A 16,836-nucleotide genomic window follows, 5' to 3' on the forward strand; every position below is an offset into this window, starting at 1 on the left:
GAAACTCAGTTCTGTCATAGCAGGTGGAATTTACCATTGCCTTGCTACACCCTCTTGGCTAGGATTTAGAGATTTCATTGTTGCAAAGCAAATTGATTTTGCACATGAAGACTGCCCTCTGCTTTTGGTACATTTGATTCACTTTCCTGCCTTACCCCTTTTGCCAAACTGCTAGATAGTCAAATGCTTTGGCCTTCTTATAATTAGCTAGTACTTAATCTTAGAAAAAAAAAATTGTCCATGATTTTTAAACATTCAAGCAGAATATGGTTCTTATTCTATAGAATTTGTGATATATTAAATGTAATGTTAATACTAACAGCAGTGGTTCATACCCTATGTGATTGAGGTAGTGCCTTGAAGCACTTACTTAGGTTATCTTAAAGTTTATAGACTTCTAGTGAAGAGAAAGGAAATACCTTGTTTTTGAAGGAGAGAGAGAACAAGTAGACTCGTGGTTTTCCTTTTTCTGCCCTTAAGTGGGACCTCTTTATTTCTGTAAGCAGCACCTATATTTGACTGTTAACTTTGTGAATTTGGTCACCAGTTCTGACAGGTCAGAATTTCCAAATTAAAGCTGGACCTTCATTTGTCCCTGAGCTACTCTTGATTCCACCCTGTTTTATCCCTCCCCAAAGCCCAGTAATACAGAAGTAGTCTCAAGCATCTAATCTTAGTTTTTTTTTTAATAATAATAATTCAAATTTTAAAGGAATATTTGTAAAAGTACTTTAAGAATACTTTAGAAATCATAATCTTGCAAAGTCCTTGCTTTTTATTCTATTCCTCAAAGACTTTCTTTTGTAAACATTTAACTTAGCACTCTATAAATAGACTGTTATGACAACAATAATGTGATGCTTGTTCCTCCAGTTTTCCTCGTCCTGTGAAGACAACTTGGTTAAACAGAAATGCACCAGCACAAAACAAAGATTCTGTGATTCCTACTCTTGAAAGTGTGGTCTTTGGTATTAACTACACAAAGCAGTTATCACCAGACGTAAGAACTGAAGTGTTTATAAACCCTCGTTTCTCTCTTGTTTTGAATGAAATGTGTTTTAACTGTTATATATCTGTGGATGTAATAGTTCTTTTATTAATTATTTGAGCTCAACGACTTACAGATCTAATTAAACATGATCTTCACAAGTTGATTGGTTCCAGTTGTTTTTTATGAAAACGAACCTGATGCTTCAAGATTTTACAAGATTTCATGAATAGGCATCTTTGACAGGCAGTGCTTTTTTTAACTTGTTCCTGTCACCTCCTGCTCTGTTAACGGAGCTGGTAGGATCATTCCAGAGGAGCCTGTGAGGAACCCCTGCCAGAGTTGAGACCTAACTTGCAGCAGTATAAGTATATCTGTTACTCCCCTAAAAGAAGAGAGGGTTCATACTATAAAAACAGAGTGGCCCTCAGTTGAAATACAATCTGAATCTCAAATTTTTAAAAATCATCATTTGATCTGCTTGTTTTTAAAGTCCAGTGAAACTAAGATTTCTCGAATCACATTTTCCTGTGTTTAAATTACCTGTATGAATGAGAACAACTTCCTAAGATGCTGCTAGACTTCTTACATGTTTTAGAATAACTGTGATTAGTAAATCCTTTATTTTTCTAAGTTTCGGTGTGCTATTTTTAGACTCCGGTTACTAACATTGTGTCCCAAATCTCCTCTTTGTTCAGGGCTGCAGCTTTGTCATCGCAGATTCCTTCCTGCGTCACGCCTACCGTTTCCACTACACCCTCTGCGCTGCCCTGCTGCTGGCCTTCAAGGGGCTGCACAGCTACTTCATTATGGTAACAGAAGAGCTCCCCTCTTGTCAGAAACTAGAACTGGGTATGTTGAAAGTAGCCAGGCCCTCTTCATTCTCATCCTGCTGTTATCAGCTTGGCCATAGTTTCTGTACTTAGTTTAGTACAGCTAGTTTGCTTTATGTGCTTCACCTTTACTTCTCTCTCAACTCCATCTTTTTCAGGCTTTGATAATTACTTACTGAAATTTTAAAAAAATTTATGATACTGAGAAATAATTTCTTGGTGCTAAGTTTGAGATGAGTCTTTTGATAGATTTTTTTTAACAGTATGTCTTCTTCTCTTAGAATATAACCAGAAAATGTACTAGAAGCAAATTTAATTATCCATAGAATTATTAGATAGGAAGATAAATTAGGGAAAATAAATTCAATAGGTTAGGTAATGTAAATTAAATCCATACTTCCAAATAGTTAATAGTCTAAGCAGATTATATGTACTTGGAACCTTTTGTAAAATATATTGATTTTAGGTGATCTCAGATCTTCTTTCTTCTACTTCACTTGAGAAAATAATAACATTACTCAGTTTTAACATTTTGAAAATAATTTAAATAATTTCTAAAAATCAGTCTTCAGTTTTAGTCCATTAATATATACCTGTATGTTGTAACACATAATAAAAAATCATTTGCCTTGATTTTGTATACCACTTATAGTTTGCAAAATACATATATCATTTCACACAAGATTATTGATTTATGAAAATGTTTTTATTCAAACATTTTATGAAAAAGTTTTATAAGCTTTTATTTTCAAATATGAGCTAATAGCTCATCAAAAGCACATTTTAATTATTTCTTTGGAATAAATTATTTTCATCATACTTACTTGAATGAATGAGAAATTGCTTTTTAAATTTGACCGAGGTTGATCACTGTTCTTATTTCTTTGTTTCTCAAGGATCTTAGTCTTTTAACAATATTGATGCCCTATCAAAAATAGTCACTGTTACTGAAAATAATTCTTGTCTTTGAGACTAACTAGCCCGCTTTTGGAGAGGGAAATGGCAACCCACTCCAGTGTTCTTGCCTGGAGAATCCCAGGGACGGCAGAGCCTGGTGGGCTGCCGTCTATAGGGTCGCACAGAGTCGGACATGACTGAAGCGACTTAGCAGCAGCCCACTTTTATAATTGCCTACCTTGAGCTACAAAAGAATTATAAGAAAGTGAAATGATCTGTACCTTACTTAAATTCAGCTGTGAGAACAGGCTGGCTCTTGTACTCCTACTTATCAGCAGTGGGTCCAGAGGGTTTGATAATTCCATTATTCAAATATTCCATTAAACAAGTGGGATCTCAGTGTAGCTCCTTTACAAGCAGTAGGAAAGCGTTTGTTCTTTTTTGCTCATGTGTTCTTCCTCAAAACAAAAACAGTAGCACAGAAACATTTTGGTTACTCTTCTCTGAAATATTCTTTTTCCTTGCTGTTTTATATACTTAGCATCCATCTGCTTTCTTTAGGAAAGTTCTTTAAGAGACTACTGCCTCAAATGTGAACTTTTAAAAATGTTGTTTTTTGAAAATGAAAGAATTGTTTGTAGAATAGAACTAATTTAGGCTATTACTTATTCTCAATTAATGGGTAAATTATACTCCATTTATTTTTAAATTTTGTCCTTTGGAGCTCAAACACATTTTCTTAGGAGAATTGTGTGATGAATTTTGGTTAATTTAGGTTTAATGGTCAGACCACAAAACTGTCAAACCATAATATTAATAAAGGACAACACCATGTTCCTGAAAAGTGGTTAACACAGAAGCCACGTGTAATGGCATTTCTGAGGAGAATTGGTTAACAGTTTAGGTGTTGAATGTTGTAGAATTCACAGAGGCATCATCATGTAGTGCTTAGGACTGCATGTTTGCACCACTGCTATCCCTTACTACTTGTAAGTAACGGGACTGAGTATACAAACTGACTTCTACTCTAAGGGCAGGAGGATTGATGGGATCCAGACGTGCAGAGTGTGTCGGGAAGGAAAGATGAGGGTGTGCAGAAAGCAGAGGGTGTTCATGGAGGAATTCCCTTGGGCTGAGCAGGGTGCTGAGGAAAGAGCAGGTCTCTGTCTCTGGAGAGCTTTGACCTCCCCATTCCCTTATTGAGGAGTCAGTCCAGTGTTGAGAGAGGCCAGAGAAGCAGCCCAGCCAGGGGGCATTCCTTGTGGTTTCAGTACAGAGCACCCTAAGTGAAGTGGGCCTGTCCATGCCTGTGTAATTGTCAAATAGTTTTAACATGTAATATTTTCAAATGAAAAACACTTATACCACATTTTAACTAAGAAAAAAATATTTTTCTCCAAAAGGAAATAATGTTTAAACAGGCATCTCTTGTCAAAGTCAAAGATTTATTTCAAAGCATAGATAGTATTAGCACTTTATCACTAACTTAGCTAACCTCAGTTTGATAATTCATTTATTTATATGCTTTTTAACTTTCTCTCAGATAGAAATGGCTTTTATGACACATATGTATTATTTTGAGCTTATGAATATAATATAGAAAATATCATAAATTTTAAAAGCCCTTATATTTAATTTCAGGAGTCAGTTACTAAATAAGTAAATAGCAATTTTATTCCAAATTATTTGCTTAAAATATTTCACCAGAAAATAAAATTCTAAAGCAAACCCCGACTTAAGTTTTAGATAAGTAGATAATAGTGATAGAAAAAAATTATTAGTACCTTACACATAGTATTTACTCAAAATATATTTGTTGAATAGATGAGTGAATGAAATAGCACAGGGAAGATTTTGTTGACAATTGAAAAGTACATAGGCATCAGCACATACTTTATAGTAGTTTCCTAGGGATTTTTAAAAATCAAGATTCATCTTCAATAAATATTTATTAGTAATACTTCGGGTTATCCTTAAACTTTTCATTATTATTTATATTTTCTTTTCTATTTGTTGTGAATTTTAGTTTATTCTTGAATGTATCTTCTAGGAAAAAATCTAAAATTTTTGTTAACTATTCAGAATAAAACTGTTGCACTTTCTAAAGTATTAACATTGTTTATTTTTATCCTAGCAAAACTACATTTGTTAGGTACCAGATATTTCTGTAAAACACTGTTCACTAAATATTATTATATCCACCAGTTTTAATAAGTTTATAAAAAGTAATTCTTGGTTAGAGGGTGTATTCTACTTCCTTCTACTATTTAGCACTTTTCTTGAGTTTTCAAATAAGTTTATATTTAAAGTCAATATTTTAAGTAAGTCTATATTTCAAATAAGTCTAATAAAGTCTTCAAATTCTGCCATGCTATGAAGAGTTTATCTAAACTCCATTTCCTTTTTAAAAATAATGCCTTGAATTCCATTTTGCTTGTCTTTTTCTTTTCTTGTAGATGAATGATGTACATTTTTTTAATGACATTCAGTTAAAATACTGGTTTGGTAAAGAACTGTTTTTAAAAATGAGCATCATGAATTCTGAAGTCTAGGCTTTAGCAAGTTATGAAACCTTTTTGGCCCCAGTCTCTATACTTGTAAAAGCAGAGGATCGACCTTGCTGATCTCTGACACCTCTGCCAACTCTTAAAATTCTGAGTTTAGATATTAAAACATAAAAATAATATCGGATTATGAAATGTTGAGCGGCACATGCACTTAGAAAAAAGAACAAAGTAACATAAACGTGAATGTACATCATTTGTAATTCTAATAAGCTAATTAACTAACTGAAAGATTCTGCTTTGGTATTCTAATCCAATTGCACTAGCGAATCAATACTAAATCTATTAATCACAAAGTGGAAAATTCTAGTAAATTTTGTTGTAAAAGGAGTATAGTAACTAGTGCTGTGTGCAATCCTTATAACTAGCCAAAGCCAACATGCAGGTCCTTTATGAGCGCCTTCTCAGAAGAAAACAGCCAGCAATCCAGAAAGACACCTGTCTAGGTACGTTCACAAATAGATTAAGTAAATAATCCCTTTTAATCAATATATAAAACTTTGCTTTAATTTAGTATCAAATTTCATAAATATGTATTTTTTTAATATTTTATATTCCTGCCACCCTTACTTAAGAACTTACTTTAAGAATCAACCTGATTTGTAGTTGAGCTTTGGTTAATTCTTAGTTTTTAATGTTCAGGTTTTTGGAACATTAAAATTGGAAACGTTAAATGCAAAGATGTCTTTGGTATTTTTTCCATATTCATTTTAGAGTTCCTGTAAAGAGCACTTTTTAGAAACCATGTTCATTGCCAGAATTTGTTAGTTTAATGGTAATGACTTAAATTTGTTCAAAGTCATTTGTCTTTAGGTAGGGCTAAAGGTAATAAAATGTGGTTTGAAAACTGAAGCTAATTTCATGCATTACAAAAATAAAGTGAGAAACATCTTTAATATCTGGTTTTGTTTTTTGAGTCAGTTTGCATTTATTTTTTTATTCTAAATTTAAAAAGCAAAATACAGGAATATCAAATCACTGCTACCCAGATATATTACATCTTTGAAAAGAGATATTCTGATTTCATTATTTCATTGATTTACTTCTCTGTATGTTTTAGACTTTTCTTCTTGAATAGCAATAGTACTTAATTTATTATCTTTCTCTAAGTATATTGAAAGTTTTTACTTTGAGTAGACCATCACAATTAAGATTTTTTAAAAGTTACGAAAAGCTATAGAAATAAAAAATAAAATTAAATCACAGCATTTGTCTCTCAGTTTTCAAAAGTATGGACAAAAGGAAATTAAGGAGCCAAAATCTTTCTCCACATTTCTCAGATGAAAATTAACTCAGAAATATTTCCATTGGGTCAGTTTTTACTGAAATTGTTAAGCGAGAAACTTACCAGGAAGGAAAAAAGAAAAGTTGAAGATTTATTTATGATCATTATTTTGGAACATAATTTTATCCTCTCATTAAGTAACCTAAGTATAAAGTTAAAGAACTCATGGTGTGAAATTATAATCATTTATGACATATTTTTTCTTTTTAACAAAAAATTGTACTTCTCATTTCCTGTTGTATTGCCAGCCTATCAGTTTACATGTGAGCATTCTAAATGATTTTTTTAAATGCTGCTCATTTAATAAGGTCTGTGTAAAGAAGGGCCCAGTTTTTGGTTGGCTAGGAAAAGACTTGATTCAAAACTAAAACATAGTTAAATAATACTTCTTAGTTAGTTAAATAATACTTCTTAGTTAAATAATACTTCTAAAAATATGTGTATATCTTTTATCCTTCATTCCTGACATTGTATTAGCATATCTGTTGAATGAATGAGTAGATGAGTGGGTAAATAGATGTAGAAAATAAATTTAAGATACATTTACCCTTTGACCTAGCAGTTGCACTGTTGTTCATAGAAAGGAGTACTAGTTTTTTGTACCATAGAAAGGATTACTACTTTGTAATGGTATTTGTACATGCATGTTCATCACAGTATTCTTAGTGACAAAACACTGAAAACACAGATAAATGTCCATCATTCAGCAAAGAATAGATTATGAAGAAAATTATGAGGTCCCTACACCAAGGAATATTATATAGCCATTTTTTTTTAAAGTGCTTTAGAGCTGCGTATCAGATTTGCATGAAATACTACTGAGAGATTTCATGCAGAAAGTTTGTAAAATACAGCCCATTTTTATAAAACAGTAACTGCAGATCTCATATATGTGTATATTTGAAAATATGGAAGGATGTGTTCTAGGTTGCCACCTTGGATTAGCAAGAGGAGCCAACTTAAAAAAGTTTGTAGGGAGTTCCCTGGTGGCCTACTGGCTAAGATTCTGGGCTTTCACTGTCATGGCCTGAGTTCAAAACCTGGTTGAAAAACTGAGATCCCACAAGCTACATGACATGGCAAAAAAAAAAGAAAATAATAACCTTTGTTATTCTAGAAATATATGTAAATCTCTAGAAAATTATATAAATAGATATATAGGTATTAAAAAAATTAAACTCAGTTAAAAGCCTAAGTTATTTTTAAGTCATTTCAACCCAGAGATTTTGAAGTTAAGTTTTACATTTAAGCATCCCTTAAGGTGTTTGCATTGAAGTAACTCTCAAGAATCATAATGCATAGACCAGATTCTGCATTTAAGCTCTGGTATGTAAAGGTGACAAAAGTGTATCAAACTCTACAAAGTTTATGCTCATTTTTTAAAAATTAATAGGATATGTAACCTACTGAGATCAATTTTGCTGATTTTCTTCTATCTCAGGAAAACATCATGAGTGATATGAAAATAGATGTTGGCATATGAAAGTTATGATTTTAACACAGGGTCTGTCGCAGGTTTTTTTTTTTTAACATAACATTAGAAGCCACTGATTTATCTGATAGTGAAGTGATTTGTGAAATTGAAGCAAATTTCTTTAGTTATCGGTGGTTATTTATATATATTTTGTGAATTACAAAACATCTGTGTCCTACTAGTTTTAGTTATCAGTCGAGTATTTGTTATTCAGATCATAGCTTGGTTTTGTTCTGGGCAGTGTAACTGCTTATTTTATCAAATTTAAATGTTTACCATTCTTTTATCAAGAAGTAAATATTTAGTATACCTTATGAGATAGTGAGCTGAGGAATGAATTCAAAGATACCACAAAAATGTTTTCTTGTCTTTGTGTGACAGTGATCAATTAAAGTCACTCTAGCAGCAAGATTATGGAATTTTGTGTGTTGATAACTATGCTGTTAGAGTTGTCCTAGGAAAACTCATTTTAGTTTGATTTCAGATAAACGTAAGTGTGTCTAAACGTGATATTTTAGGCGTTAGCAAAATCTTTCCCTGCAAAAAATAACTGATTCTATTCTGTTGGTTTCTGTATTCCTTTGTAAATATTACCATTTTAATTGTAAGTTAATCTGCATCCCCCCTCTGTAAATGGTTATAGCATACATTAAATGTAAGTCAAGATTATATAGAAAAAAATGGCCTTCATTTTAGACTGCCTCATAGGAAACTAAATTTATTGAACTAAGATATAAACTTACATTTTTGTTGAAAAGGATTTTGTCATTCATTTTCATTCAATAGCTTATATTCCAGGTATGTTTTTATTATTTTGACTTGAACTTTTGTAATCTCCTAGGTTTTTAAAAGTAATTTACTTATAAAATTTCAAAAATAATTTTCAGATATATAACATTGAAATACTTACTTTAATTACTGTTTACTCCTTTCAGAGGAAATGGATGTAGAAGCTCGACTTACTGAATTATGTGAAGAAGTTAAGGTATTTGGATTTTTAAAATTCACATTACCAAATTATTTGAATGGATTCTGTTTCCTTTTTAAATACTTTATTGAAAATAAATTATTATTTTTCCTTTCTCAAATGCAAAGATAAAATTGTTGATTCTAGGTAGAAACACAGCTTAGTTGATCAAACAACATTTGACTTGAGTGTGAAGTTATCTTTTTTCTAATCATTATTGATTAAAATCTTTTTTTTTTTTTATTTTATTTTTAATTGGAGGATAATTGCTTTGCAATATTGTGATGGTTTCTGCCATACATCAGCATAAATCAGTCATAGGTATACATGTGTCCCCTCCTCTTGAACCTCCTTCCCACCTTCCTCTCCACCCCACCTGTCTTGTTGTCACAGAGCACAGGCTTTGGGTTCCCTGCGTCATACAGCAAATTCCCACTGGCTGTCTTGTTTAACATATGGCAATGTATATGTTTCAGTGCTACTTTCGCAAATCATCCCACCCTCTCCTTCCCTCGCTGTGTCCAAAAGTCTGTCCTTTATGTCTGCTTCTCCCTTGTTGCCCTGCAAATAGAATCATCAGTACCATCTTTCTAGATTCCATGCTGCTGCTGCTGCTAAGTCGCTTCAGTCGTGTCCGACTCTGTGCAACCCCATAGGCGGCAGCCCACCAGACTCCCCTGTCCCTGGGATTCTCCAGGCAAGAACACTGGAGTGGGTTGCCATTTCCTTCTTCAGTGCATGAAAGTGAAAAGTGAAAGTGAAGTCACTCAGTCATGTCTGACTCTTAATGACCCCATGGACTGCAGCCTACCAGGCTCCCCTGTCCATGGGATTTGCCGTATATATGTATTAATATACAGTATTTGTCTTTCTCTTTTTGACTCTCTTCACTCTGTATAATAGGCTCTTGGTTCATGTACTTCATTAAAACCGACTCAAATGCATTCCTTTTTATAGCTGAGCAATATTCCATTGTGTACATGTACCACAACTTCTTTATCCATTCATCTGTCGATGGACATCCAGATTTAGCTATTGTAAATAGTGCTGCAATGAACACTGGGGTACATGTGTCTTTTTTAGTTATGGTTTCTTCAGGGTATATGTCCAGTAGTAGGATTACTAGATCATATGGTAGTTGTAGTCCTAGTTTTTAAAGGAATCTCCCATACTGTTCTCCATAGTGGCTGTATCAATTTGCATTCCCACCAACAGTATAAGAGGGTTCCCTTTTCTCCACACCCTCTCCAGCATTTATTGTCTGTAGACTTTTTTGATGATGGCCATTCTGACCGGTGTGAGGTGATACTTCATTGTAGATTTGATTTGCATTTCTCTAATAATATGTGATGTTGAGCGTCTTGTCATGTGTTTATTACCCATGTGTATGTCTTTAGAGAAATGTCTGGTTAGGTCTTCCGCTGACTTTTTGATTGGGTTTTGTGTGTGTGTGTGTGTGGTATTGAGCCACTTGAGTTGCTCGTATATTTTGGAGATTAACCCTTTGTCATTTGTTTCATTTGCTATTATTTTCTGCCATTCTGAGGGTTGTCTTTTTCACCTTGCTTATAGTTTCCTTAATTGTGCAAAAGCTAGGTCCCATTTGTATACTTTTATTTTTATTTCTATTACTCTAGGAGGTGGGTCTTATAGGGTCCTGCTGTGATTTATGTCAAAGAGAGTTCTGCCTATGTTTTCCTCAAAGAGGTTTATAGTTTCTGGTCTTACATTTAGGTCTTTAATCTATTTTGAGTTTATTTTTGTATATGGTGTTGAGAAGTGTTCTAATTTCATTCTTTTTCACATTGCTGACTGGTTTTCCCAGCACCACTTATTGAAAAGACTGTCTTTTCTCCTTTGTATATTTTTACCTTCTTTGTCAAAGATAAATTGCCCATAGATACGTGGATATTCTGGATATTTTGCATGTAAATGAAATAGCAGAGACAATTAACTGATCAAAAGTGTGCTTTTTCCTCCTGTTAATTAATTCAGACTTTCTGGACAAAATTTTTAAGCATTGCTTAAATTTACATACTTTTATAAAATGATATTGTTTAGAAATGGAAATTTATTTTATTTCAAGAAATGAATTTCTCTTGGGCTATTTTTCTATCAGTTCATTCTTGCAATTAAATTGAATAGATTTTTGTTTTTCCTTTTCTTCCCCATGGAACTAAATGTTTTGACTATTTTAGGAGCCCTGTATATTTCACTGTTGTTTAGCTATGGTAATGGAAGATATCAGAGACATGAATCAAACAAAAATACATATTTGACTTTGGGATATATTTCTGTATGTAAATATAAATGAGAACTTGACCCTTTTGAAAAAGGTATTTACCTTCTCCTTTTAAAATTATAGGTAGAAGAGACAATTTCATATCCCATTCTAAAAGCTTTCCCCACGGTTTAAGTAAGCCAAGTGTCTTCTTTAAAAAAAAAAAAAAATCACTAATGTTGTTATAATAGTTGTCCCAAAGGATTTTAGAAATAATAAGTTTTTTGTGATAAATATAAATCTACTGACTTATTCACTGACCTTAAAGGAAATTTGAGTGAAGAAACATATGATACTCCCAGATGAAAAGGTAAATGATCATTGACAGCTACCTGGTTTTTCACAAGTTAATAATATTAATGCATTATATCAAAATCCTGTTGGAAACTTTAAAATTAAACTTATTTTAAAGATCACTTGAAGAAAGGTAAGAATGACTAAGAAAAATTTTTGAAAAAAACAATAATATAGAGGGACTTGCCCAAGTGGATGTAGTTTTTATATATAAAAACTACAGTAATGGAAATAGAGTAGGATTTCTCTAAAAGAACGCAAAGACAAATCAGTGGAACTAAATAGCACTGGAACAATCGTTAAATATGTGTAAGATTTGAGTATATGATAAAATTTCATGAACATTCAGTTACATAGTAGTATGGTAAAATAACATGTTATAGAAGCAAATTCTAAATGGACTTGAAGAGTTAAATGTCAAAAAAATCTGTAAGACAAATATATGTATACATGTATATATAAGCAATCTATCCTTGGAATATGAAATAACTTCTTCAGAGTAACAGTAAACAATATGATATTAATGATTTAAAACTTCTTTAAAACAAAATAAAATATAAAATTGAAAGGAAGCAACAGACTGAAAGAAAATATTTGCAATACCTGAAAGTGGCAAATGATACTGAAACTAAATAAAGAACTCCTATGTATCAGTTTCAAAACACCCCTGGGAAAAAGGGGTACACATAGAGGCTGTACAAAATGCAATTGTTAGAGCAGGTTTGCTGCTTAGGTGACACCAAGGAGATGCAGATTTAAGCAATAAAGTGGGGTTTTTTTAACCATGAAATTTGCAGAAATGAAAGTGATTGCTAATCTCCATTGTTGGTAAGGTGGTAAGGAAACTAGTGTCTGCATAGGCTGTTGGTGAGGGTAGAAATGGTACATTTTTTAGGTCAGTTCATCATCTGTTCCAAAAACACTCACACGCTCTGCCACAAAATAGTTTTTATTTAGAAATGTATCCCACAAAAAGTGCCAGTTCATTTCAACAAACAAATATAAAGCATTATCAACTACCATGTAGCCATTTAAAAGAATTAGGTGAATCTCTGTGCATTGACATGGATTTTTTAACTCAAGAAATACATATTCCTCTATGATGCAGGGTACTGTTTTCATGCTGAAAACCTCTTTAGAATATATTAATTGAAAAAATAAATTGGAGAAAAATATGAATATGATTTGTATATGTTAGAAAAGCTATGTAAATATTTGATCATGTTTATGTGATTAGATTGCGTATAAAATATTTGAAAGGACACATACACAAACACATACACATTTGAACTATACATAATAATAAAGAAAAGAATACCACAAAGAATGAGGCTATAAAGGAAAATATTTGTTCTTTATTTCCATATCTATATTGTTTTAAAAACTACGTATGTACTCAGATATTACTAATGAATTTTATGTACTGATACTTAATTTCAGTATTTAAGTGTAATATAAACTAGGGTAAATAGAGTAGACAGAAGATGGAATATTTAAACAGGTCTTATAAATCAGCAAAAAAAATCCTGTAATATCCCATTTTTAATATTAATATAGCTTAGACACCCAGTTATCCAGTTATAAAATGCTAATAAGTATGTGAAAAAATTTTAATTATAAAACAAAAATTTAAATACTCTGACATGATTTTTAACCTATCAGATTGGCTGTGATTTTTTTTTTTGATTTAAGGGTAATTGCTTTACAGAATTCTGTTGTTTTCTGTTAAACCTCAACATGAATTAGCCATAGGTATACATATATCTCTCCCTTTTGAACTTCCCCCCCATCTCCCTCCCCATTCCACCCCACTAGGTTGATATAGAGCCCGTTTGAGTTTCCTGAGTCATATGGCAAATTCCCGTTGGCCATCTCTTTTACATATGGTAACGTAAGTTTCCGTGTTACTCTTTCCATACTTCTCACCCTCTCCTCCCCTCTTCTGGTGTCCATAAGTCTATTCTATATGTCTGTTTCTCCACTGGTACCCTGTAAATGAATTCTTCAGTACCATTTTTCTAGATTCTGTATATATGCATTAGAATATGATATTTATCTTTCTCTTTCTGACTTACTTCACTCTGTACAATAGGTTCTAGGTTCATCTACCTCGTTAGAACGGACTCAAATGCGTTCCTTTTTATGGCTGAGTAATATTCCATTGTGTATATGGACAACAATTTCTTTATCCGTTCATCTGTTGATGGACATCTAGGTTGCTTATATGTTCTAACTATTGTAAATAGTGCTGCAGTGATCAATGGGATACATGTGTCTTTTTCAGTTTTGGTTTCCTCAGGGTATATGCCTACGAGTGGGATTGCTGGGTCATATGGTGGTTTTATTCCTATTTTTTTAAGGATTCTACATACCTTCTCCCATAGTAGCTGTATCAGTTTACATCCCCACCAAAAGTGCAAGAGTGTTCCCTTTCTCCATACCCTCTCCAGCATCTGTTGTTTGTAGACTTTTTGATGATAGCCACTGGATTGTCCACTGGGGTTTGCTCCTGAGGCTGCTCTGGAGGAATTGGGTCTGCCGCAGTGAGGACCAGGTGCAGAAATCATGCAGCTGCTTGGGTCACAGGGGCCCTGGCAGCACCAGGTACTCAGGGAAGTTGGCAGCTAGGGAAGCAGGAAATATAGTCCTCTAGAAGGGCATGGCAACCTGTATTTGGCTGATACGCTTCAGTATCCATGCCTGGAGAGAACCCCCTGAGAGAGAAGCCTGGCAGGCTACAGTCCACAGGGTCACAAATAGTTGGACACGACCAAAGCAACCCTGCATGTGTAGATGCAAGACTTCTTTTATCTGTGGCAGCTCTGCCCCAATGAGGGTTGAGTGTGAAGGTGGCGCAGCTGTTTGGTTTGCGGGGACCCTGGCGGCGCCAAGTGTGCAGGAACACAGACTGCCTCCGCCGCAGGAGTTATGGCCTGATCAGAGTCTTTTATAGAGCCTCCTGTAGCTGTCGATCAGAGGACCTCTTTGGCCAGTCTTTCTCCGTAGCTCTGCCCATTCAGTCACATAGAGGGGCCCCCCCTGCTGTGGTCCTGCTCCGTGGATTGGTGCATCAGGCACTTAAAGGAGCACCCTGGGTGGGATCCTAATCTGTAGTTCAGTGCATCAGGTGTTTGATGGGCCCACCTCTCTATTGTTCAGCTGCTGTTCCTGGCATGTGGGGAGAGAGAGGCTATGGTGATGGTTCCACCCCCTACACTGACTCAGCAGTATCTCCTTGCTTCCATGGCTGCCTGGCTTTCCTCCACAGGCATTTCCCACCACAATCTCCTCCCTCACAACCCCTCAATCTGTTTCTCTGCAGTCCACAGCAGCTCTCTCCCTGGGATTGCTCCACAATCCCTAAACCCCAGCTCCCAGCTACTTCACCTTCCAGGGGACCAGTGTCCCTGTCCAGGGTATGTATGGCTGCGGCAAGGACTGTCTGATTCTCGTTTCATTTAGGATGCCACTGATCAGCTGTTTCACTCTCAGCCTTAAATGTTTCTTCTCTGACTCAGACTGGACCCTTGCTTCAGTTCCCTCACCTGCTGAGGGCAGGTCTGGTCGTACTAACACTCCTGTTTTTCCTGGTAGTCCCTTTGTCCTACCAAGTTTTGTGTGGTTCTATATATTCTTTTCCACTGGTCAGGTTCTCCTGTCCTCTGTCAGCTGGTATTCTGCATGACTGTGATTTTTTTTTTAATAACAGTATAATCTTTGTTGAGTTATGGTGAGATACAGATTCCCATACCTTGCAGATCTTTTTCAGAGATGAATTTGGCAGTATGTATCCAACACCATAAAAAATATTCCTTCTCAATTTATACCAAATAAACAATCAGAAATTCATGTATAATGTAATCTGTGATATTATAAAACATTAACCTAAATAAATACCCAACAATAAGACTTTGGTTAAACAAATCATGGGCCACTCATAAAAACATTGTGCAACCTTAAAAGTGATGCTTTCAACAAATATTTGGTGATATAGGAAAATGCTCATACTGTGTTATTCAGTGAAAATGGCATAAAAATATGATTCTGGTTTTTTCTTCTCTGTAACTGAAAATAATTGAAGACTGTATACTAAAATGAACTTTATTTTTTTTCAATCAAAAAAGGTCAATGAATGCTATGAAAAGGTATACATCTATATAAAACAAAATAATGAATTTATTTAAAAAATAGTATACAAGTATAAATGTCTTATTATTCCTACATTTATATATATAAAAATCTTGTCAAACTTCATTCCAATTTTCTTTTTTTAATATAAAAAGAATTATTATTTATATTTTGACACTTATCATAAAGAGTTATATAAACCAAAGGAGTAATTTGTTTATAGGATGCTTTTCCCAATAATGAAAATACCAAAAGTCCTTTCTCAGAAACTTGATGCCATACTGCCTGAGAAATACAGGTAATAAATACAGGGTATCTAGACAGCCTTGCTTTCTGGGGGGAATTATTTTTACTTGTGTGTAGATTATACCAGGTGTAGTATTGCTTGCCTTACACAGTACTATTTAATTACTGTCAAATACTTATTCTAGTCTTCTTTTCCTAACTTCATTAAACTCATTCTTGAAACCATACTACAGGTTTCAGCTTATTTATACTCCATTTTAATCTTCTGTGTGTTAAGAGACATAAAAATCTTGGCAGCTTTATTTCTAATAATATTTATACATCATCCCTGAGGTAAAACCCTTCTGTAGAATTTCTCTGTGTGTTGAGTCAGTGTTTATCATCTGTTGACTCATTAGCTTCCATTCTAGAATTCTGGAATTTGTCAATATTTTCGGAATTTCTCCTTGTTTTCTGGGGACTTTTTCCTTGTCTGAAGCCTGTAATTCCTTATTCAGTCATTCATTCATTTATTCGTTTGGTACACATCTATTGAGTGACTACTGTGTACTGGTTACCAGTCACACAAGTGAATAAGACATGATCCCTCCCCTTCTTACTTATTTTGCTGAGTTTTTGTTTTATATGTTCTCTGAGTTAAGAAGATAAATGGAAGCTTGGTTCGGGTCAGGGAAGAAAAGCCTGCTGAATTTCAGACTTTAAAAAGGAGTCTGTATAAACAAAAGTGAAAGTGAAGTCGCTCAGTCGTGTCCGGCTCTTTGCGACCCCATGGACTATAGTCCACCAGGCTGCTCCATCCATGGGATTCTCCATGCAAGAATACTGGAGTGGGTTGCCATTTCCTTCTCTAGGGAATCTTCCTGACCCAGGGATCGAATC

At 34.1% G+C, this 16,836-nt stretch overlaps 1 protein-coding gene across 4 annotated transcripts in view; it reads left to right on the forward strand.

Annotated features, from left to right (window-relative positions):
• FAM135A (family with sequence similarity 135 member A) overlaps positions 1–16,836 on the forward strand; it is a 154,432-nt gene that overhangs the window by 82,552 nt on the left and 55,044 nt on the right. For 2 of the 4 annotated variants that reach the window (XM_070376171.1, XM_070376173.1), the window contains exons 8-11: positions 874–1,000; positions 1,687–1,840; positions 5,651–5,728; positions 8,977–9,026. In XM_070376171.1, the coding sequence (XP_070232272.1) occupies positions 874–1,000; positions 1,687–1,840; positions 5,651–5,728; positions 8,977–9,026 (409 nt within the window). The remainder of the gene's footprint in view (positions 1–873; positions 1,001–1,686; positions 1,841–5,650; positions 5,729–8,976; positions 9,027–16,836) is intronic. The other 2 variants (XM_070376172.1, XM_070376174.1) reach the window with 1 other exon arrangement.

Source organism: Bos mutus, chromosome 9, assembly GCF_027580195.1.
Source record: "Bos mutus isolate GX-2022 chromosome 9, NWIPB_WYAK_1.1, whole genome shotgun sequence".
In the NCBI taxonomy this organism is placed as follows: domain Eukaryota; kingdom Metazoa; phylum Chordata; class Mammalia; order Artiodactyla; family Bovidae; genus Bos; species Bos mutus.